This window comes from Pholcus phalangioides, unplaced genomic scaffold, assembly GCF_987345545.1.
Source record: "Pholcus phalangioides strain wild (caught in Gottingen) unplaced genomic scaffold, Ppha-v1.0 ptg000024l_1, whole genome shotgun sequence".
NCBI lineage: Eukaryota > Metazoa > Arthropoda > Arachnida > Araneae > Pholcidae > Pholcus > Pholcus phalangioides.
The window spans coordinates 23491831-23517669 of NW_028301616.1; the positions used below are offsets into that span (position 1 = coordinate 23491831).

Here is a 25839-nt window from a genome sequence, read left to right on the forward strand (position 1 = left end):
TTTTAAATATTCTAATTAAAATTATCGTTGTGTGAAAAAAATATTATTACGTGAATCTCCGTATAGCCACTATAAAGGGTAGTCCTTATACAGTCGCCTTAAATCTCCGTACCTTTTGTTAGATATCCGTCAGCTTGGGGCTCGCTCGATTGCCCTTAAAATGGATAGCTTTGAATTTTTAACGTGTTTCCGCTACAGGTCGATTGCCCTTAGTCTGATTTTCGTCTTTGTATGTGATGGAGGATTTTGAAATTTCTCAAACATATCATTTGATAATATTTGAATAACCATAATCACACACGAAATCTGAAAATTACGCGCAATTCGGTTAAGAATCGAAAGCGATGCGTTAATGTCTTGATGCGCCATGCCAGAAAAAGTTTTTACTAGCGTCATCTGCTATTGATTTAGAACACTAATTCCTGAATTGATGCATATTTTATTAATATTTGTATTTCTTCTTTTTTTGGGAGAAAATTTACATTATAAATTACTATTTAAAAATTATTACAATTGGTTATAATTAGAATGAAATTTGATACAGTCAAATATCGATTAAAATATTGCTCGTTTTAAGTTTCGGTTTCCATAATTGAGCGTTCCAATCAAAATTAGTTTCGGTTTCACTAGAGGCATCTATTGTCAATTTTGTATAATACTTTCTGATTTTATGTTGTACCGTGTGTGTGTGTGGTGAATGATATTTTTTCTTTTTTTTCCTTAAGAACAATTTTTTTAAAAATATGTAGGCTACTGCAATTTATCATTTCAACAATAATTAAGAAAGTTGGGCCCACTTTTACAACAAAATCGGATGTACTGAAATATTCGTTAATATGATTTTTTCTCTTCCAACATCGTGAACGTCAAGCCATGAAACATGCTAATTTTGTTTTTCAACTATGTTTGACTTTCAATGACACTTTCTGACGTTAGACGTATGAATTTTTGTGATGCATTTTTCCTTTCAACATCGTTTCTTTTATGCGAAAAATTAATATTTCATGATTTATCGTACTGAAGGATATTGTTGTATCGAGAGGAGTTTAACATTTTAGACTAGAAAATTCCAAATATCTTTGTGGAGGGATTTGCCATTATAACAAGTATCGTTGTAGCGAGGTTTCACTGTTCACAAAAATCATGAACGAAAATGGCAAATACAAGAAAAATACGAAAACTCCTTATGCATTTCGACACGCTATGGGCGTCGTCTTCAGAGGATAAACTATCATGCTGGGCTCAGCGGAAAGAAAAAAATATGCGTCTGTCCAAGTCAAACGTTGTGACCAAAATGAAGCTGAGCGCCTGCGTGTACGTCTTCTATAACGCCCTGATTGGCTGCTCGCAAAATGGAGTTAGTTGATTGGTCTATTCGAATTTTCTTACAATTCCCGCTCGTAATGAACTTAAGCCATGACACTGCGATCGGTGGTGTTGATTTATTGTCGTTTACTAATCTATTTTTGTAGCCCCGAATATATGTGCCTTCGCAAAAGTCTAAATCAGTTTGTGGAAAACTTTCGCTTCCTGAAATTTGAATCTATGACCCTCTTGCCAGCAGTGAGCGGCGATGGTCGATCGACCATCATGCTCATTCATTCTGACAAATGATTTGCTGTCGGAAGACACCATGCAATTTTGGCCTTCTGTTACTGAATATAGAAATCAATGATTATTAAAATTATTTCCTAAGTTTATTAATTATATCATGATAATCGTGACTTAAAATACCAATAATAATCTTGCATATCTGTCATGTTCAACTTTTCTTTTCCCCCTTGAATTGCATTTAAAATTACTGCGTTTGCAAAAGCGCTTCATTTCGCGAGCCATTTGGCAAACTTTCAGTGATATTGGTCTTGACTGGTAGTTTGGATTAACTTTGGCATCGCTTTTGGCGATTGTTGGCGACTTTTCATAATTGTGATCCAAAATTCCCGTATTTTTCTCAAGGATATATGATTAGCCTACCAGTTAAGCTTTTCGCAGTGACGTCATAATAATCATCATCATATCTGGTGATCATCATGAAGAACAGAAATCTCTCGATTCATTTCCACACACATTTCTTTCATCTAGATCCCCCCCCCCCCCACCCCACGATCGTCCGAGGAAACTGCCATGTTGGTTACCTTGGATACGGTTTGTATGTCTTCTTTTTCGAAGGAGCAAAATGTCACGTGATCCAAAACGCCTCGTTACAATTAAAATTGATGAAAAGTTGTTAGTGGGAGGGAAAAAAATGCTGTTGCAACGTAGCACCCCCCCCCCTTTCTCATTCAAAGGCTAAGGAGCCAAAAATGTGAAAATGGTTCTTCCCTTGGAGGAGGTATAAGGTTCATTTATGAGGACAGTTATTTTATGACCATCCTGTACGTGTTTTTTATACGTAGGTACTTGCATGGAAATTATGATGGATCTCTTTGGTTTCTTTTTAAGGGATATAAACCTTGCTCACAGTCATTTTTTAATGAAAAAAGTCTATAGACTAAATATTTCATGTGAATTTTCATAAAACTTTATTGCTCGTTCGACATTTTGTTTCTTGATGAAATGTTAAACCTCCAATGAAAATTTTCGTAAATGGTAAATATCGGGTCTCCATTTCCAGCAAATGATAATAGGAACTCCAATCGATTATGAATTTCTAGTTCCCATTACATGTTTTACATGGATTGTCTAGTGCACGATCCTTTGACAGTTGGGATATGTCCAGTACTTTTAACAAACACTACGTCATACGCGCGTATTTCAACTTGAAGAACAGCAGCAACATGCGCAGAACAGCAAAAACACTCCCAGGACGATGCAGGTCGTGGCAAAGGCGGCTATGGCGGCACCTCCGTAATGTTCGCTTGCTATCAGCACTTTCTCAAGGTTCCACGTTGTTATGTTCTTTGATCTGGAATCATTTCTTATCACGAATTCTCGCTCTGCGATGAAAAATAAAAACAAAAATTCATTATGTGCTAACTATGAATTTAATTTTAGTATAATTTTTAATTTCATAATTTCACGGTAACTTTATAATGATCCCCCAAAATGTTATAAAAGAAAAAGAGGATTGTGTTACGCCAATAATAATCAATATTAGTTAGAATTTCCTGCTCAGACAAAACGTTCACGATATCTATATCAACACCTTCTATAGCAGAAAGCCTCCGGGCGAAGCTCGTTACGTCATCGAAGTCACCAATTTCACCTATAGTCATTGGATATACTGCAAAAAAAAAAGGGCAAAGACTTCGCATACGTCGGACTGTTATATACAATGGCTACAGGTGAAATGGACGCCTTCATGCTTCACCTACGGGTGTTGCATGGGGTAATAAAACCCTCAACGATATTCAAGTAGAAGACGTGGAGGTCCTAAATCTTCTAAGAAATGTATGTGCAAGCAAAGCAGCAGGACCAGATGATATCTATCCCAGGGTCCTCAGGGAATGTGCTAATGAATTGTTCGGGCCAGTCGCACAGATATAGGGGTGCAGAGAAGAGCTACGAGTGTCCTTGTTGGCACACGGGGCTTGAGTTATGAAGAGAGTCTTCATTTTTTGAATATTTTTACATTGGATGAACGCAGGTGTCGAGGAGATCGTAGTGTTCAAACTTTTCAATGGGATGGATAGGATGGACCATGAACTTTTAGTACACCGCCAATCGATTGGTGAGGGACAATGCAAGGTTGTGGTGTCGCAGGGAATTTTTCTCTAATAGGGTTGTTAATAAATGGAATAGCTTACCCCCGGAGGTAGTAAATTGTAACACAATTGACACGTTTAAAAAGAAATACGATAAACATGTTGGGGTAAATCGAGAAGCTATCCATTCTTCGAATAAGACAACCATAAGTATTCTTTGTGGGCGTTGTATAATATTTTATCATGTGTATATATTGTTTATAATTTGTGTTAATTGCATTTTTAATTGGGTTGCTGTATTTTTGAAATATATGATCATCCATATTTTTATGGGCATCTTTTTATCAGCCACCTCGTTGGGCATTTTGCCTGTTGTGGCGTTGTTTTTGTATTTGTATTCAGTGACGTCAAAGCTTCGTACGGAGGCTTTCTGCTGTAGAAGGTGTTGTATATATACAGTGGAACCTCTCACAATGAACTATGTTTTCAAGCGGACACCTCTTGTTAATGGACACTTGCGATATCCATATCAACGAACTTCAGTCCATGTATTTCAATACTACTACTACTTAACCGAACATGCACCTCGTACAAATCGGTTTTTTCTAATCGGTACGTGTCGGAAGGTTTGTTGGAGTGCATGTGTGGCCACTAAAGTGTGTGTGTTATAAGAGTTGTGCTTGTTTCGTGTTCTGCACAAAAATAAGAGGTATTTTGGTGCATGAAATTTACGCTGATACGCGGCATAAAAATAAATATCCTTCCATATTACGAAGTGAACATAGTTAATGCTTGAATATTCATGTTATGTAAGTATCATGTTGAAGGCCTGCCTGCTGTTTGCAGAGAAAAAGCTGTAGCTCACAACCTATTTACGGACATACTCCGTTAGCGAACAAAATTTTTGGACCCGTAGGTGTCCGTTATTGAGAGTTTTTACTGCACTGTTTGTTGCAGGAATAGTTTCTAGAAAAATCTTTATTTTTCTGTGTGTGACTACTCTTTTTTACTATCACTTAAATAATACAATATTTCAAAACAACTTATTTTCACCAATGTTCTCGTCATAAGTGCAATTATAACGAGATTTTATCATTCCTATATTTTCACAAGAAATTAAAAAAAAAAAAGAAGTAAATTCTGTGTACTAATGTTATTCAAAAATATAGCCTTGAAGGATAATTTCACTCCTGTTCAAAATTTCAAGGAATATTTTTGTAAAAACAAGAGTATTTTTTTTTATCAGTGAGAAATTAACTCCACTAAAAACAATTAATAGTTACAAAATTTTAAGGAGTATTTTCACTCCTCAACGAAATTTGGAGGAGTAAAATTGATGTGTATCGGTGAACACTGCTGTGTAAGCATTGTGTCAGTAAAAAAAAAACGTTTACTCTCTGCTTGTATTTTTTGTGGACATATTTGGTGCCATCTTTTAAAGATCGATGGCATTACATGCTGCGAAATGTTTCCCAAGATCCCGAATATTTGCATTATTTTGCAGTCTTCCAGTGGTAAGCAGTAGCGTTGGAACTGTAGGTGCTCGAAAAATCATCGTATTTTCTAGCACGGATTCGAGCACCTCCAGAATAGATTCAGAAAACAATTTCCTACGGGAAGGTCAAATATAAGTTTGGGGGGGGGGAAACTGATTTTATTTGATCATCTTATTCTTATTTTGCGGCTACTATTGACTAAAAGGTGATGAAAATGCTATCAAATTTTGATGACAGAACGAAAATAAACTATATCTAATATTGTACATATTTTCATGTTATCGTCCCCCTTGTACGCAAGAATAAGGTCATATAAACATGGCGAAATATTTTAACCATCATGAATATCCATGTCCTTCGTCGATTCTGCAATAGATGGAAGTCTGACTCACCTCTGATAGATTGTTCGAAAACCTCGTCTGGTGGCGTTGATATGTTGGCAAGATATAGCAGCGCTAGCAGAGCCGAGAAGAGTATAGTCGTTATCAAAATCCATCTCAAGATCTGAGAGCTCCCTTCCAGCTTCCCACTGGGAGAGTAGATGATTTGGTTCTGTTGGGGAGAATATAATTTACAATCATTTTTCCCATATTCCTTATATACAGGGTGCATAGCTAACTCCGGGATTTACACTGTAAAACTTCGATAAAAGTCCCTTTACAAAACTTGCAGAGAAAAAAAAACCAATAAACCTATTGGTTACACTCGCTTGAATTTAACCGAAACGCTTATTGGTTACATTTATCAAGTTCTATAAAAGAATTTGTATAAAACTTTTATAGTGTAATCCCGGCCTTACTCCTCGAACCGTAAATTATTGGCGAACCGTTGATTCTAAATAGAGGCATACTTCCCAGTTAGAGAAATTATCCACATGACGTGTAGACCTCAGATACGCCATTCATATTTCAAGGGGTTGTATAGTCATTATCATGAAAGATTAACTTTTTATATGGACACCCTGTACTCCGTAACACCCTTTAGAAATTTTTCCTGAGGCCTCCACCATGGGCCCGCCTCTCTGTCTCAACATCTCTCCTGAGGCCAACAAAAGAAATTCTACATTTTTGAGTACAACATTCGCTGAGATATTTAAATTCAAAAAATAGAGAAAAATTGGGGAGTGGCATAATAAAGGAAAAACGATCCCACATTTTTCTTAATTTTAAATTTAGATATCTCTGCGAATATTGCGTTTAGAAACGTGGAATTGCTTTTGTTGGCCTCAGGAGAAACAGGACAACAAACTTCCTAATTTTCTAATTAACTGCCCTTTACCTCATCAACATTAGTCAGTCCGGCAGCATCAACTTCTCACGTACCCTATTCAGAAAGTCTATCACTTTCCTGGAGTTTGCGGCGGGAATACTTCTAGGTTGAAGTCTATTAGGCATGCACTATTTTTCATAACTGTCGGCGAGTCTCTGCAATTTCATCGTTTACATACAGCATCTGACCCTGATCATTGAAAATTTTGTTGACTGCAGGGGGGATTGCTTTTTACACGGCTTAACTGCCTTCCATAGTGAACCCTCAGAAGCAGTGGCCTCCTCAACGAAATTAGCAAATCGCTCATTTATAAACCCTGTTGTTCCTTTCCTTATTTCTTTCTCCAGTCGATTGAGACAGAGAGCATTTTTATCTGTTCGTCTTCTAAATCGTTGCCAAATGCTTTCTTACATGGTTTTTAATCTAATTTTCTCGCGTTGTTCTTTTGAGTTACCGGAATCTATTTTCTTTCGCTTTTATCTTCTTAGTAGCAGTTTGTACTGCATTGTGGATTATGTCGGTCAAATTCGTAGCAACATTTTTCACTGCGGAAGGACAAAAATCCGTGCAATTCCACGATTCGAGGGATGCACGATATATTTCCCAGTTGGTACGGAGTGTCCTTTGACTTTGTTACGCCTATTGTAAAAATGATAGGATTATGCGAAGAATTAAGCTTAGAAGTAGTTTCAAATGCAATATTGTGCCTGAAGTTCCTTGATATTCCGTAATCTAGTACAACAGGGTGACAACGTCTACTGGCTGAATAACTGGTCGGTACACTTGACGAGTGAATGCACAATGCTTTGTCTGTACAGAGCTTGCCCAGTACTCAAACTTGATGACTCGCAGTGTGAATGGAGAACGTAGGGCTTTTGCAGTTCCAATCGCCTGCAATTAATACCGGGTTGTTAAAAAAGGTTGAGGTCAACACGATTGTTTGGCGGCTTGTAGATGGCACAAATAATAGACTCTATTGACAATTATATTTACTGCCAAAGCTTCCATATCCGTTGAGGAGGGATAGAGAGTTTGGTAATAAGATAACGTATATCTTTATACTGATCAACACAGCAACTCCACCAACCCTTCCGTATGGCCGGTCTTCACGTAAGCAAGAATAATTGGAGATATTTGAGGTATGCGAGATGGTTTTAAAAAGGTTTCACAAACTAGTGCTATGTCAATTCGAAGATCGATAAATAACTGTCTGAATTCACGAGGCTCCTGTTTCAGCACCGTGGCATTCCAATGGGCTGTAATGAGGCTAATCAAACGTTGGGCTTCGAAGAAAAGGAAGCTTTTTAATTAGAGGACAGAAGTACCGTTTTAAAAACTCAATTTTATATCATGATATATACAAAGTATCTTATAAATTATTGAATAGATTAAAAATTTATTAAAAAAATGTAGAAATTAGTGTTTTTTAATGCCGGTTTGCGAAAAATCTATTTTCACGAAGAGGAATTTTTTTGGGTACAGAAAAAAGTAAGTTAAAATTTATGTTCTTATTTATATTATTTATATAAGAGGACGCTGCACAAAAGACTTACCAAGAATGATTAGTAGCTGAGCTTAGTAGCCCCTTCACCAATAGTGCTTCATCCACCAATATCAACATTAGAATGAAAACATTATAAAAGCGCCAGTAACAGGAAAATTCGGAAATGAGCTGTTATTCGTTCACCTTGCATTTCATAGGACTCTGATTTGCATATTTCCAGTAGTTCACTTTCGTGCAGCGCTCTCTATCGACAAAATTTTGAATAGTTTTATTTTCTGTTAAAATAAAAAAAAAATCATCTTCGGAGAGAATGTTCGCAAACCGCATTCGAATATACCAATTCTTTCGATTTTTTATGAATTTTTAAGCCATTTACACAAATTTAATGGCACACCTCGAAAGTGCCTCCATTAAAATGAATACGTTATTTAGACAGACATGACTGTTGACCGCCCAGAGAGACCCATCTTGGGATGGTTCACGCTCTCTCCCAAAGGGATGGACGGTCTAGGAAAGATCAGACTCGTTTATGAAAAAAAAAAAACTTATTTCACCCCAGGATGCAGCACCATTAACAGTTCACGAGCAGAAATTCAGTTCCCGTTATTTAGACACTTTTTTTAAATCGAAATTATGTTTCTAGCACCAATGGTTCATAAGGATATGACTTTACACCTAGCAGAGGTTCTCACCCTGTGCTCCGCGGCCGCTCTAGGACAATAAAATAAATCGGTAAATTTGATGGATACATTAAAAAAAAGAAAAAAAAAAGAGACCTACGGACATTACGCCATATTTACCAGCCTATAACTACTCGTCTATAATTTCTACGACTCCGCCATAGAAATCACAGAATAAAAAGGACAAGTTAAAAAAGATTGAGACCCGTTGCTTTATAGCAGGGTGTCTTCAACGCATGGCCCGTGGGTCACACTTGACCCTCGGAGTTATTTGTAGCGGCCCGCCGGTCATTTTCAGAAAATGATTGAAAGCATTGAAAAACGATTAATTCTAGAATTAATGAAAGGAATAATCTCGGATGAGGATTCTCTGGATTGAATAAACTCGGGGTCTCCATCGAGGCATTCGATTGAAATGTTAGTAAATTACGTGAGTTGGTGGCTCGCTGGCTTCGTGGGCAGTTTCAATTTGGACAGCCGTTTCTGAAAGGTTGAAGACCCCTGCTCTATAGTACATACCGTACAGCAGCGGTTCTCAACCTTTTTTGACTCGCGGAGCCCTTTTTAGTAAAAAAAATTCTATGTCGGGGCCCGGCAGGCCCATTTCTTAATTATTCATCAAAGTTACTGATTTATTTTTGCTATTTAAAAATATTTATAATTATTTTTTTTAATTTTACTGTTTTTTATATTTTCCACAAGCGGCTGCATAGCCCCTGGCGAGTGCACAAGGAGCCCAAGGGCTCCGCGGAGCACCGGTTGAGAACCGCTGCCGTACAGTAATCACTACTCAAAACGAATAAGGGAAATGTCGTTTTTATTTAATTGTGATTTTTAAACTTTTTAATTGATGAAATATTGATAAAGACAATGTATATTTGTTTGGACAATATAGGCAAATATTGTGTTTTTGGCATTCACAGAGTTGCGTAACAAGAGCGACTAAAAATCATGAACTAAATTTTAATAAATTTTTTTCTAATTCACAGTTTCGCGTGGAAAGAACGATGAAAACTCCATACAAAAACTTCTAAAGAAGCACTGATTTCCCATTTTTCTCTTAAAATCTATTCGAAGCGTAGATCGTCAGAATGAGCAGCTGTTAGTGGTTACACAAAAAGTCTTATGTACGCACTGCAATTAATACCGAAATAAATTTTATCACGTACCTTTTTTTCCTCCAGTTTTATGTCTTTAAAATGTATCTTAATGAAGAGATGACAGCGTTTTAATGATGGTTTTTTTTGCTAAGTTTTTTTTTTTTTTAATCTTTGATCAAGCCTCAGAGAGAGGAATGTGTCGAGTCATCCATTGCCGAATACTAACATAATCATCATCATCGTCGTCGTCGTTTGGCGAACGATCCGAGAGGTATATTTTTCTTATTTTATTCATGTCAGCTGTTTAAGTTTACATGCTGTTTACACACCCGCTGCAGTGCGCGCGTGTGCGCGCGTTTTTTATTGTGTCTCTCTATAAACTAAAATATGCCTGCTGGTTGCTGCGGGCGAAATCGAATTGGCTTTTTTTCGTTGCAGCGCGACGAAGAAAACATGTCGGCGGAATTATTTTTTGTATAATTATTGTCGCGGATATAATAAGTCTGGTAGAAGCTAGATAAGACAACCCATATGCAAGGCGAAAAAGATAGCGGAGAAGGAAAGGAAATCATTAAACAAACAAGAAATCGTATATAAAATGATCACATGTATATAATAGTGTGGTTTCTCTATACTACTGTTAGTGCGTTAATAGGGTTGAATATTTTTTTTAGTTTACACAATTGTTGCGAAATGGATTTCACGCGTTGAAGACTTGTTCGCTTCAAGGCTGTGACTAAATTCCGCATGGGCGAGTCGGGGTATTCGATCAGCACTCTCAAATTCGCTGACTAACTGAATGCAGAGTGCCCCTGAACCCAAGAGCCAAACTTTAAGGGAAGGTAAAATACACATGAAGCTTTTTTTTTGTATAACACTGTGGGGTCGGAAATGAAAAATGTTGTTGGAAAAACACGAAATGTGCCGAGGAAATGAAAAAAAAAAGTTTTTTTTTACATTAATAATTACAGCAAGTGCTCAAATGTGCCACAACCAACATAGATCCAGGCCCAGCAGCGTGTAGCAAAAGTGTGATTGGGGTACCTTTTCGAAGGCGACAGATGTTTCACAAACAGTTACAGCAGTGACTGGAAGTTTCGCAATGAGTTTTCAACCGAACACTTCATTTCCGACCCCACATTGCTATATACAAAAAATGTTTTTTTTTTGTATTTTGTCTTCCCTTAAAGTTTGGCCTATGAGTTCAGGGACACCCTGTATGCAGTAATTTTCAAACTTCCATGCTTTACGCACCCCCCTGGAAACACGCAGACGGTTGGCGTATTTTCCCTTAGAAAGCAATTTCTGGATACGGTCAATGCATAGGAAGCTTATGTATTCCTACAAATGCGTAGGATGCTCGTTTAACTCTAGACATGCCTATAAAGTTATCGTACCAGAATAAATGCATCATTATAATGAAAAAAAAATTAGAATGACGTGCGTATCTCTTGAAATGCGTAGAAAAAATGGCGTATCTCATTCATGCTCAACTCATGTCCACGGGCCAAATGTGGCCCTCGGAGTCTTCTGATGTGGCCCGAGAATTTAAATCTAATTTTGGAAAAATAAACTTAATGGCACATCAGATTACCAGATCTCAGATCACTTAATTAACCGTGGTTCAGTTCCGCATCACTCAAGCTGCCCCATACACATTTCCAAATCACAGAAGTGACCCGCGGAATATTTTCAAATCATTTAAGTGGCCTGGGGCACAGTTCCAGAGTACTCACGCTGCTCGTGATACATTTCCAGCTCACAAAAGTGACCCGCGAAACATTCCCAGATCATTTAAGTTACCGACGGCACAGCTTCAGAGCACTGAAGCGGCTCGTGGCACATTTCCAGATCATTCAAGTGACCAGTTTTGTTTAGAAATACAAATGTCTTTTTTTTTCAAACTTGAATTAATTTCATTCTATCGGGAATACCGATAATTTGCATTATTTTATGGATTCGAATACAAATCTCAAAAGAAGGTAATAACAAAAAAAGGCAAATAATTGGATTTGCCATTTTTATTTCTTGCGTTGGCTGCTTCTGACATTATATCGGGGCCTTTAAAGGATTATTTACTTTTCGCAAATGTGTAAATTTTCAGGTTTTCTTTTTTTATATGGAATACATTATAGTTCGCTTTGTAAACTTCTCCATTGTAATTTTTCTGTTCGGACTGAGTTTAAACCCAATCATTTCCTGCTGATATATTGGCAGTTTTTCTTTTTCCCTTTTTCTTGTGACGGTCAGCATATATTTGGACAATTCAAGGATGAACTAGCGATTATTTAAATGACAAATTGCAATGCCCCCACGTTACACAGTCTTAAATTTCTGGCATTTGTTCCCATGAGACATGGTGACCCTAGTCCTGATTAACATCAAAATATATCAAGAACATATACTATCAATTGAAAAAAATGAAATTTTGAAATAAAAGTAATATTTATTATGATGAACAAAAGAAATCAATTATATAAAAAACAGGTCGTGGGATAAAAACAATAAGGGTATAATGATCAAAGTCAATATTCCACCATAAATAATCTTAGACTGTGATCAACCAGACTCACTTGAGGGTGAAGCAGAGGCTTTTCGAACCCTCTATGTAGCTACCAATAAAATGAATGGATGGACCCCTTTACAAAATATTTGGCATATCAGTTTAGAAAAGATACTCACCCTCTAGGGGCAAAGATCAATTAAAGTCAATTTCGGGAAGAAGCAGATGTGTTTTTGATGCTTAGAACTGATTTTGCTGCAAACGTGAAAGCATAGTAACAGATATTTTGGACTGAGGTTATCAGAAAGCCAAAGGGGAGAGGAGGGGAGGGGGGCTTAGCAAAATATAGCCCGGTCGATCAACAACAAACTAATTCTTTATGAAATGATCATCCGACCTACCCTCTTGAATGCTTAGTATGATATGCATGAACTTTTATAGCCTCATCCACGGCACCCTGGCAAACAAATCGAGGTTCGTGAATTATTTTTCTATCCAAACTCACTGATCCCCGGAAATTCCTCCTAGGGTTCCACGGACGCCTGGTTAAGAACTCTAGTGTTGTAAAGAAAGTTCTTTCCAGAAAGAGAAGGAAATTTAAAGTTCTCAATGTTAATTTTTTACATGCATAATGGCCCTATTCTCGATGAACATTGAAATTTCATCAAGAGTGTTGCGGTCCCAAATGTTGGTAAGGTGTCTAAGTCCATATAATGTTAAAATACGTTGCGTGGACCCACGACCATCATTTGGGATCGCATCAAGAGCGACGTGTTGAGAACTTCAAAGTGAAACTACAGAGACGTATAAATGAGATAACATTGTTTGATAAAAAACCGAAGATAACCGTTATCTTATCGGTTACGAGCCAGAAAGACAAGTGTATGCACTCAGTTGCTTGCGATGAAATTCATAAAAGAGATGCATGACTTCTATTTCTGTCCTATTGATGACGTACCTTGTCTATTTTACGCTACGAGGGCCTATTTAATTCCTCCTAGATACTAAGCTATCTAGGTTATATTTGGAGCAGAACCTGCCGCGCGAGCTGCAAGTAGAGGGCGCCCAATCCCCACACAGTTCGGCTAGAATCCATTCTTCAAGTCTATGTGCAACTTGATACAGAGACGGAAGAATTAATGGTTTAACCGAAAGTGGCATTTTAAATTTTGCCGCTCTTTATCCATTTTAATCTAATTTTCTTGGCTTCGGATTCCTCAAATTTGCCAACCTGGGAGCCAGCTTTGGTCCTCCCTGCACGCGTAAACAATATGTCTCTAAGTCACTCTTTTGGTTTTTCGCTCACTAGGCCACTCTTTTTTGCCGATGTGCGGTCGTGTGAGCATCGTGCTGGACTCTCATCGTGAGGATTCGAACCCCGTTGGCGGCACAGCGGAGGCCGGCTGAATTTCTTTTTTTGCTGTTTTCCAAATTTGAGGCGTGAATGCGAGCCGGTCTCCCATTTTTTTTTTTTTAAAAATCCATCCGCTGAGAGTAGGCAGTCCTATAACACGATACTGACATAACATGAAAAATTCAAGCATTTACCAGTTTTACTTCAAAATATGGAACGCAGATGGCAGCACTATGAAGCACATGAAACAAGCAAATGTCGAACAACATACATGTGTTAGGGCCATGCATATACATACACTCACGCAATAGTTACGTTCCGACACGTACCGAATCGTTAGAAATTCCGCAGAGGAATGTGTACGAGGTACATATTCAGTTTAGTAGGTCACTCTTTCGGTTTCTCGCTCACTAGGTCACACTTTTTGTTTCTCGCTCACTAGATCACTCTTTTTGTTTCTCGCTCACTAGGTCACTCTTTTTGTTTCTCGCTCACTAGGTCACTCTTTTTGTTTCTCGCTCACTCTTTTGGTTCCTCGCTCATTAGGTCACTCTTTTGGTTTCTCGCTCATTAGGTCACTCTTTTGGTTTCTAGCTCACTAGGTCACTCTTTTGGTTTCTTCTCGCTCACTAGATCTGGAATAAAAAAGCTCCACTTTTACACCTGAGGTCAAAAATTCAACTATTTATTATCGAATCTCTTCTTCTATTCACTGAAACGGTCGCATTATTAGCAACAAACAAGGCATGTCGTTCCCAGTGATGTCTTGGAAGGGAACCGAAAATTTCGTCCCCGGTACATTTAGCCCCCCCCCCTCCCCGGACCATCACCTGATCTGACGTATTAGTGACTGATTGTGTGGGCGACGACCATATAAGTGGGTGATTGACCGTATGAGCGGGTGAGACTGAATAAATGAGTGTCTATATTGGTGAATGAATGACTATATGAGTGATATTGCGAGTGACCGTATGAGTAAATGTGAGTGACTGTATGGTTGAAGGAAATACCCATATGAATGATCAAGTGTATGGCCGCGTGTGAGTGGCAGTATAAGTGACCAAGAGCTCGACTAAGTGAGTGACCGCATGAGCGACAAGTGCGTGGTCATTCAAGCGACAAGATCGTTTTCGTCATCAAGTTAGTGACCGCATGTGACCACACTCACTTGGTCTCTCATATGATCACATATTGTCACTCACTCATACGGTTACCAACCCACTCACTTGTTCGCTCACAACTTGAGTGTGAACTTGAGGTGAAATTGAACCACAACAATGGTGGAGGTGAAATTTCCGTAAACTGTCTTGGAAATCGCTAAAAGAAAGCAGGATAGTGAACAGTCATAAGCCAACTACACACACTAGCGCAGTGGTTCTCAACCTTTGCGAGCCCGCGGCCCGGTTTCATTCATTTTTGTTAGTTGAAAGTCCAGTCAAACACACGAACAACAGAAAATGAATGAGAAAAAAGGAAACGGCTAATCACTGGCGACCCGGTATGAATGATGTCAGAGCCCGGTACCGGGCCGCGGCCCGGCGGTTGAGAAACACTGCACTAGTGGACTCATCGAGGGTGGTTTTCTGAAATGACGTCTAATCATTGAAAAAAAATGGCGTAGAGAACAGCTATCTACACTGTGCATTAATCACAGCTGAGGAGTCGACCAGGGTTACCAGTGGCTATAGCTAAGGCGTCTTTACAGGTATATTCTAGTGGCTCTAGCTATAATTACAGCGATAGTATTGACGTCGCACTTTCACTCAAAGATGACGGTCTTGAAATACCAAACTGACTTTTTGAGTCAGCTTGGTATTTCATAGAGCTTTAGCCATTCGCTGTTTCCAATTCTGCTTCTTTTTTTTTTTTTTTTTTTTCAACGATTGGACGCCACTTGGAGTGTTAAAACCAGTTTTTTCACCCAAAGAAGGGGGTCGATGAGTCCGCCCTCCTTTCTAGGAACCTGAATGGCAACGAGTTGTTTCTTAGCAAGTCGTGGGGGGGGGGGGGTGATCAGGTGCAAGAGGAGTTGTACTAGCTAGCTCAACCGAGAGAGTCCTATGCGCTATTAAACATCCGGAGACACCCGACACATAATGTGATCGAAACATCAAGAAGTGAATTCCTCGAACCATGTCCCAACAGCCTGGAAGTTGCATCAATTTCATCGAACGCCAGTCATGCGGCACACACTCTTTCCCAGCATGGGCCAACCAATAGGGACAGAGCCCAGGTTGCGTCTGGTCTGACAGTCATACGGCACGCGTTCAAAAACATTAGAACCTAAGACAACATTTCAAGTTAGAAGCTGTTTAAAAAAAGAAAAGAAAAAAAAGCTGTCAATTAAAATTTTATTTGACATTATAACGAAAAACAAAAGAATCAGTTGCGAGCGGCTCATTGGCACACATAAAAAAAACAATAAAAGCGTTTAGACATTTCAATATACAGTATCATCCAGAGATAGAGATTCAGTACGCCATCTTTTGACAGAGGCCTTTGTCTTATATTCCAGTCAAGTTGCACATTCAAAACATTACACAGACGGTGGTTATAAATAAACTGATACTAGTCAGACGTATGCAGCGCCCATTCTGATGGAGGTATTTTGACGAAACTTGGTATACAAGTTGTCCTGTAACAGATAATGCGGCCTTTATCTCTTAATTCTCATCAACTGTCGGTCACAGAGGTATGATTACAATTTGAAAAATGCTCAAAAGGTGTTCGGAAGTTACCCTGCACCCGTTTTGAGAGCGAGAATACAGCGTGTCGCAAAATAAAAATAAAAATTTATACGGTTCCCCTATGCTCTCACTTCCAATTAGGAAGTTGTTGCCCTGTCTCTCCTGATGCCAACAGAAAAAATTCTATGTTTCCAAGTGCAATATTCGCCGAGATATTTTGAATTCAAAAGACGTAGAAAAGTGTGTGTGTGTGTGTGTGTTTTTTTTTTTTTTTTTTTTTTTTTTAACCGAGCACAACTCAGGTCTATCGCCATAGGCAATTTTCTACCTAGTGAGTTGTGCCGGAAGTGTAATTGTGTGTAGCTAACAGTCTGAGTGCGTATCTAGTGTTGTGTATGATTTTTCAGTGCTGCCATCTATATCTCAGAAGTGAAGTGAGCGATGTGTGGTGACTGAATATTTGTACGGTTTGTAGGTCTGTTGCTCTCTGTGGCGAGACTTTTTAACGGGGAGATCGGCTCGCATTTGCGCCTCGAAGTTGGGAACCACAGATAACCAACTTCAGCCGACCACCACTGTGGCGACGGTGGGTAGAAAAGTTGGGAAAGGGCAGCAAAAACTAAGGGACAACGCTCCTTTTCCTCATTTATTCTATCCTTTTCCAACTTTTTTCCGGTTTTTGGTTGGCCTTAAGAGAAACAGGGCAACAACTCTTTATTTGGAAGTTAGAGAACAGAGGGACCGTATAAAAATTGATTTTTTTTATTTTGTGAAACACTGTATTTTCACTCTTAAAACTGGTACAGGGTAATTTTCGAACGCCTTTAGGCATTTTTTAAATTGAAAATTATGCCTCTACGACAAACGGTTGATGAGATAAAGGCCGCATTAACACTTACAGGAGACTCTGTAATATATGGATCACGGAAGAGAAAAGATTCAATAAAATATATAGTTCAATTTTTGACCGTCAGTGAAAAAGCGGCGTTTGTTTTCATTGCAGTTATCTTTCTCCCATGGTCCAAATAACGTACATACCAAGTTTTAATGAAATGCGTCCATCACAACGGGCGCTACATAGGTCGGAGTAGTGTCAGTATAATTAGACTGAGTAGTGTCAGTTATTAATTATAATCGCCCTGTATAATGATTGCTTTGTATAGTAAAGTCAAGGCTGGAGCATGTCTTTCCTCTAGAGCAGTGGTTCTTAACCAGAGGTCCTTGGAGAAATTTCAGATTAAGTCCGTGAGGTTGAAGGAGAAAAAAAATAATTTATTGTTCTTTCGTTATTACGAGCCGAATATTATTCGGTAATGGGAGTCCCTGGCGCTCGTCTTATTGTCAATGGCGTGGGGTCCCCCGGCTTTCGTCTTATTGTCAATGGCGTGGGGTCCCCCGGCTTTCGTCTTATTGTCAACGGGGGTTCCAGGTTTTCTTCTTATTTGCAATGGGATTCTTGGCACTCATCTTATTTGCAATGGGATTCTTGGCACTCATCTTATTTGCAATGGGATTCTTGGCACTCATCTTATTTGCAATGGGATTCTTGGCACTCATCTTATTTGCAATGGGATTCTTGGCACTCATCTTATTTGCAATGGGATTCTTGGCACTCATCTTATTGGCAATGGAGGAAGGGGAGGAAGGGAAACATCTGACACTCATCTTATTGGCAATGGAAGTGGGAAGTTCATAGCCTTCATTTTATTGGCAATCGAGATCCCTAACCTTAGTCTTATTGGCACGAAGGGTCTTCAGAATACAATTGGTTAAGAACCTCTGCTCTAGATATATAATGTGAGGGGATTAAGACATGATAAACAAGCGAGTAACGCCCGAATTGGAGAAGCAATGTTATTTACAAAAATCATTTTCGACTTGTTGCTTTAAGTCGCTCTAAATTGAGCTCAAGTTTATAGATTATGGTCCTCTCCCTTGCAGAATTCATGACAAGATGAGTATAATTCATGTTGACACTTACTTGCACGACGGAAACATTACCATGTTGATCATTAGGTTCAAGATAAAAAAATCTAGCACAAATAGAGCATTACGACTCTTTCTCGCGTATCAGTACAATACTTACACGTACAGAAAGGTCTACTTTTCAAAGTACGATGGTGGCGGCGGTGGTGCACTATACTGGGGAGCATTCGGGCCACCCATCGTCGGCATCGGTGCATGCCCTCCGACGGGGGATACGATGGGTTGCTGGGGGTGAATTGGGACAAACTGCTGAGCCGGTGGCGCGATGATCTGAATCTGCTGGACGTTCTGAGCTGCTGCGGATGCTGCCGCTGCCGGAGGTGTTTCGTAAACCACCACGTTACGCGCGCAGCATCGCCTGTAGCAGCATATGGCGCAGACTGCGATGAATATTATGAAGACGATTGTTCCCACGATCGCGCCGGATTGATCAGCATCACCTGTAACGACAACACATACGAAAGGATATAGATTAGCTTATTAAATATCATGCACATTTCTTATGTTACAGATGCCCCCCCCCCCTCTAATTCAACACTAATTAAGCATGATCGAATGAAAAAGCAGGTGACGGCCTAATGGGATGTCCCTGCCATTAAAATATGCTCACCAATTAGAGGTTTTCCGCCTTGGACCACCTGAAAGCAGAGAGAGCTAGCCCTTCTCGGAGAAAGCCATCAACTAAGGCAGGGATTCTTAACCTATATGGGTCGCGACCCAAACTTGGGTCTCAGGGGCTTCCGAGATGGGTCGTATATGAAACCAAATATTTTGTTATAAGTAATGTTTGTTAACGTTAATTTTCGTAACCAAATTTGAGCCATGGGTCGCGAAGTTGCGTCGGTCGTGTAAGTGATTTTGGGTAACGGCTGAAAAAGGTTAAGAACTCCCTAAGGGGTGCTCATGCTGAACCTTTACGAGAGTGCGGGTCACTTCATTTGTTTGAATATTGGTTTGAAAACGTGGCGCGGGGCACTTAAATGCTTTGGAAGAGTGCCATGAGTCACTAGTGAGTTATAAGTGTGCCGTGGGCCACTCAATTCCCGTGGAACTGCACCACAGGTAGCTTAAGTACACTGAAGCTGTCTTGAAGTTCAATTAAGTGATTTTTAAATATACCATGGGCCACCACTTGAGTGATGCTCAAAATGTGCACTGAAAAGCCAGAATGAAGGAAGGGTTGCACTGGAACGCTGACCCTACAGTAACGGACCCTATGATTATTTCTCCAACTTGTGTCCTGACCCCTCTCTCTTCAATTCACATGATTAATGGACGCTGATGAAAAGGACATTGTGAAATTAAAACCCATAGCTATCACAGCTGTCAGTCGGGGGTGGGGATCTTGCTGGCCAAATGTGGCCCTCTGAGTCATGTGATGTGGCCCGTGACCTAGAACCTATTCAGTTCTATCATTAGATTCGTCCATTAGCATTAGAGGGGAAGGGTCAGGAAACGAATGAGAGAAAGAGTCAACGGTCCGGACTGTAGGGTCAACGTTCCAGTACATCCCTTCCTCACCAGCATGGCCCAGCCCCCTCGGGTAAAAGGGGTGAGAAGTACATTTCCAGATCACTTAAGGAACCCGTGGACACAGATCACTTAAGGAACCCGTGGCCACAGATCACTTAAGCGAACTAAGGAATACTCCCAGATCACCGTGGCACATTCCCAGATCACTTGCCTAACCCGCGGAATATTTACATATCCTTGACTGACTTGCGGCCAAGGCCCGACCTTGGACTTGATGAGGTCCTGGGCAAAAGAGGTATTGGGAACCCCTCGACTTGGTTTAAGAGGTTTTGTACGTCAACAAATACGGTACATGTTGTTTGTAAACATCATAAAATGATATGCGCTATTTTAAATGAGAAATGTGATGTGTAAAATTCTCCGTGTAATACATGATGGGCAAAAAGTCCGCGTAGAAACTTTAAAAATTCATAAAAACCGGAGAAATAACAGAAATAAAAAACTATTTGCAGGGTTATAGCATCGTTAGGTCACGGGAATTTTTTTTTGACAGGGAAAAAAAACCTTAAAAACAGCCGATAGGTGGCGCTGACATACCCAAGTCAAAGAAAAGATGCGCAAATAACGAACAGAATGCCATCAAACAAGTTATGAAAATTATCTTCACTTACAATCTTAAGGAAAGATAACAAATTATAATGAGCTTCTCATTGATAAAATGGGACAATTGTATAAAACAGTCGATCCAACCAAAAATTCAGGGATTTCGAGTTGTATGTTTAACACTACTCATGACTAGGCTGACCATATTTGTTCGAGAAAAATACGTGAAATTGGGCTTCGAAATGCGGGGCATTGCCAATTGCTGCCAAAAGTAAGCAAAACCGCCAATTCATGTTTAAATCACAGAAAAGTCATTGCCAATCGAGGAAAATGAAGCCCTACTTTAAACTGCAGTGAATTTAAAAAAAAAACCACGAAAAATATGTACAAATAAAAATTCTTATTTGTAGTCGTAATAATGGTAATTTAATTTTTGAATTGGGAAGATAGTTTTAATCGTTGATTTAACGAAAAGTCAAGCTGACTCGTTGAAAATACGTGAAAAACCGGGACATTCTTGCAAACAAAGTCTGGACAGCCGGGGAAACAGAAAAAACCAGGACTGCCTACTCATGATAGTCTCAATCGGAGAAATTCCAGACATTTCCCTGGTCTTGGGATTCGAAAAAGTTGAGAAACACTTCTGTAGAATACAGTCGAATCCTGTTTTAACGAATAGCGATACAGCGAAAATCTCGTTTTAACGAAAACTTTTCTGATTTCCCCAGATAAGAACATAGGAACAACGCTAAAACCCTGGAACTCTTTAATACCGAAATTTCGTTGTAACGAAGTGATTTCTCCGGTCTCTTGGAGTTCGTTAGAACGGGATTCGACTGTATTTTGATTTCTCAATTAATTCCCGAGAGTGATTACTAGTTGTTATTTTGAATCATTTCTGGTTTATTCAGCTGAATTAATGAAAGAAATAATTACAAAAAAAACCAATAAAAATTTAGAACTAAAGAAACAAATATTCAATATTGAAAGAATTAATTTCAGAATAAATGACAGAAAAAAATGTCAAAAACTGAATGAAAGAATTAATTTCTTAAACAACTTCGGAATTAATGAGTGAAGTAATTTCAGAATCAATGAAAATTCACATCTGGGGGAATGAAATGATGATATCATATTTCATAAAAAAATTGAGAATTAAAGTAAGAAATTACTTCTAAACTAATGAGGTAAATAATTTCAGAATTACCGAGAGGAATAATTTCAGCTATCATCAAAGTAAAGAAATAATTTAGTAAATACTGAAATATATATGAATAATTTCGGAATTAATGAAAAAAATTCGGAATGAATGAGGAAATGACTTGAGAAATAATAAGAAATGATTTCTCAGAATGAATGGAAATTCAGAATGAAAGGAAGAAATGATTTCTCAGAATGAATGGAAATTCAGAATGAAAGGAAGAAATGATTTCTCGGAATGAATGGAAATTCACAATTAAAGGAAGAAATGATTTCTCAGAATGAATGGAAATTCAGAATCAAAGGAAGAAACGATTTCTCAGAGTGAATGGAAATTCAGAATCAAAGGAAGAAACAATTTCTCAGAGTGAATGGAAATTCAGAATCAAAGGAAGAAATGATTTCTCAGAATGAATGGAAATTCAGAATCAAAGGAATAAATGATTCTCAGAATGAATGGAAATTCAGAATCGAAGGAAGAAATGATTTCTCAGAGTGAATGGAAATTCAGAATCAAAGGAAGAAATGATTTCTCAGAGTGAATGGAAATTCAGAATCAAAGGAATAAATGATTCTCAGAATGAATGGAAATTCAGAATCAAAGGAAGAAATGATTTCTCAGAATGAATGGAAATTCACAATTAAAGGAAGAAATGATTTCTCAGAATGAATGGAAATTCGGAATGAAAGGAAGAAATGATTTCTCAGAATGAATGGAAATTCACAATTAAAGGAAGAAATGATTTCTCAGAATGAATGGAAATTCACAATTAAAGGAAGAAATGATTTCTCAGAATGAATGGAAATTCACAATTAAAGGAAGAAATGACTTCTCAGAATGAATGGAAATTCAGAATGAAAAGAAGAAATGACTTCTCAGAATGAATGGAAATTCAGAATGAAAGGAAGAAATGATTTCTCAGAATGAATGGAAATTCACAATTAAGGGAAGAAATGATTTCTCAGAATGAATGGAAATTCACAATTAAAGGAAGAAATGATTTCTCAGAATGAATGGAAATTCAGAATGAAAGGAAGAAATGATTTCTCAGAATGAATGGAAATTCAGAATGAAAGGAAGAAATGATTTCTCAGAATGAATGGAAATTCACAATTAAAGGAAGAAATGATTTCTCAGAATGAATGGAAATTCAGAATCAAAGGAAGAAACGATTTCTCAGAGTGAATGGAAATTCAGAATCAAATGAAGAAATGATTTCTGAATTAATTACCAAAATTAATAAAAATTAAGAAATAAATGATTCCGCCAATACTGAACTGAATAACTTCAGAATTCATGACAGAAATAAGTTCAGAACTAACGAGATAAATAATTACGGAATCGATGAAAATTCATAATTGGAGAAAATCCTTTCAGAAAAAATAAAGTTCTTCAATAATTTTGGGCTGTGTGAGTTTGAGTAGAAGCCCGTCGTGGGCCCCGTTCATAAATTCTTCATGAAGCTGCTGACTGTTATCAGGGCCCTATACCCTTATGGGCAAGTCGAAGGTTCTTCCACTGTCCCATGATTTTGGGGGGATCCGGAAATTTCGCACCTGACATTTCACATGCCCTGATCATATGAGTGACTGACTGTGCGAGTTACCAAGTGGTTAAGTGAGTGACCATATGAGACCGTCAGTGAGTGACTGAATGAGTGACCAAGTGTGTGCAATTGACTGTATGAGTAAACAAGTGTGTGCGATTGACTGTATGAGTGATCAAGTGTGTGCGATTGACTGTATGAGTGATCAAGTGTGTGCGATTGACTGTATGAGTGATCAAGTGTGTGCGATTGACTGTATGAGTGATCAAGTGTGTGCGATTGACTGTATGAGTGACCGTATGAATGACCAAGAGTGGCCGTATGAATATGAGTGTGAGTGAATGAATGTATGGTTGAATGAATGACCAAGTGAGTGACATTTCTCACAATATTTATACATGGGGCGAAATGTCGGGTATGAAATATCCGGGGCTGAATGTCCAACTCACTTGGTCACTCACTCTGTCTCTTACTTGATCACTCGGTTGGTCACTCACTTGGTCACTCATACTGTCACATACTTATTCACTCATGCGGTCATTCATACGGCAAGGACAGGCGAAATGTCAGTGGTAAATGTCCAGCTAACTTGATCACTCATGTGGTCATTCATACGGCAAGGGCAGGCGAAATGTCAGTGGTAAATGTCCAGCTAACTTGATCACTCATACGATCACTCACATGGTCATTCAGTCTCTCATATGGTCAGGGCAGGCGAAATGCAGGGAGTGAAATTTCAGGGGCGAAATGTCAGGAGCGATTTTTCGGGGGTGAAATGTCAGTGGCGAAATTTTTGTTGAAAAAATTACAGGGGACGAAACATCCTAGGGGCGAAATTTCGAGGACGAAATGTCAGAGATGAAATGTCGGGGGAGGGGGGGGGGCAAAAATTTCCTTGAACCAATTTTGGAGGACCCCCCACTTCCAAGATTCAGCAACATATATTCACTCACTAGTCAAACATCTTTGACCCTGGCCACATCAGAACTCTAACCCAAGTTTTGTTTGAAACACCCCCTGCACATGGGTGAAGATACGGGAGGTGGAGTCGACTGATCTAATGTATATATATATATGTGAATTGACATCATCATCATTGTGTCCCCCAGCAATAATGACCTTGCCCCATCTCCGACTATGCCCCTGCAGTTAACGTCGGGGTCCTGGCTGTTACGACAATAGTAATTGAAGAAAGTGTAAGTTTTCCGAGAAACGTATTAAAAATGACTTACCATCAGCTTTAACATCCTGCAACGACAACGCCAAAAGCACGAACACGGATACGACGCATTCCTTCAAAGTACGCATTTCAATTCGGTTCTAGAAAAAAAATTTACGAAACATTCACTATAATTGGTAAATACTAATAATTACTAAAAAAAAAAGAAAAAAAATTCAGAATTTTTTATGCGAAATTTTTTGGGGGGGGGGGTGAAGTAATTATAAATACTCACATATATGCGTGTGTGTGTAAAGTATTTTTAGCAAGCATGCAAAGAGAAGAAATTGGATACCAAGACCGCAATGACCAATCTGTGATTTTTCCAATGGAGAGTTGCTGCTGCTGCCGCCAGTAAGTGAACTAATCTGCTTTCGGCAGGAAATGGAAAAAAAAAAAATGTTTATTCGTCGACGGACAATTCCGTTTACATTTTGGCGGTCTGGTCTATCAACTGGTGTTATAAATGACGACGAACGTGAGTTCGGATGAGTCACGGTCATTGTGACTCATAAAACGGTAAATGGTCCGATTCGAAAATCGTGAAAAAGTATGTTTAAAAAAATGTAAAAGTATGTTTATGTTTAAAATGCATGTTTAAGTATAAAAACATGGAAAATGATATCTCGCGTGATTGAAGAATCAACAGCGGGTTTCCCTTTTCCACCAGTGAATGATCGAAATGGCAACATTGCATAAGTCCATGTCATCCGCCCTTATCAGACGCGGGGCCCGGTGCGAAAATATATACAATCGGGGCTAAGTTGGCCCCGATATTATATATTTTGTGAAGAAATCGCATCCAATATTCATGCATTATCACAGAATCAGTGCCGTCTTAAGGCATGGGCCTACCCGGGCAAGGCCCGGGGGCCTCAAGAGAAAAGGTGCCCCACAAAAATGAGATCTGGTTGAGATTTTCGAGAATTTGCCTGGTAGGGCCTCAGAAAAATCATTTGGCCCGGGGGCCCACGATGCTCTTAAGACGGCCTTGCACAGAATATACAGGAATAGTGAAAATTCGATAATATAAGTGCGGTTCAACATCTCTTAAGTTACCCGCGGCACATTCTCAGATTATTTAAGTGATCTGCGACATAATTACGGATCATTTGAATAATGCGTGGCACAGTTTCAGAGCACTTAAGCGGCCCGGACACATTCCCAGATCACATGGATTCGCGAAACATTTAGAGATCACTAAAGTGGCTCTGTAGGGCACTTATCAATAGGGGGAAATGTCACTTCAGGTGCCCACAAACTATCGAAAAGTTTTTACCGTTTTTTTGGCGCACCGAGTGAGATGCCATTAAGAATATTTCATATTTCCATAAAGGGTGGTTGATGACGTAAGCATTATCCAAACCCCCCTTATCATCAAAAGTCAACAAATCGGAAACCCCCTCCCCCCCCATCGATGCTGACGTAATACTTGAATGACCCCTAAGTAGTAGTAGTCAAGAGTTTTTAGACACAAAAAATTCCATTATCAATAGCAGACTAATCCAAATTTCATTTCGAATTAATTTCTGGTTAATGAGTATTGCACCGCCTTTTGCTTCGTGGAATAATGA

The 25839-nt window shown here is 38.9% G+C and overlaps 1 protein-coding gene and 1 long non-coding RNA gene across 2 annotated transcripts; both read right to left on the reverse strand.

Annotated features, from left to right (window-relative positions):
• Window positions 1–2498: 2498 nt before the first annotated feature.
• Window positions 2499–10199, reverse strand: LOC149069021 (uncharacterized). Its single transcript, XR_016195146.1, has 3 exons — window positions 9763–10199; window positions 5533–5692; window positions 2499–2936 (listed from the first exon to the last, which is right to left on the reverse strand). It is a non-coding gene; the product is annotated as an uncharacterized LOC149069021 (long non-coding RNA).
• Window positions 10200–15886: 5687 nt separating this feature from the next.
• Window positions 15887–24709, reverse strand: LOC149069022 (uncharacterized). Its single transcript, XM_089250853.1, has 3 exons — window positions 24501–24709; window positions 24279–24366; window positions 15887–18663 (listed from the first exon to the last, which is right to left on the reverse strand). The coding sequence occupies exons 2-3, from the start codon at window positions 24352–24354 to the stop codon at window positions 18338–18340; spliced, it is 402 nt and encodes a 133-aa protein (XP_089106979.1). The 5' UTR covers window positions 24355–24366; window positions 24501–24709; the 3' UTR covers window positions 15887–18337.
• Window positions 24710–25839: the final 1130 nt, after the last annotated feature.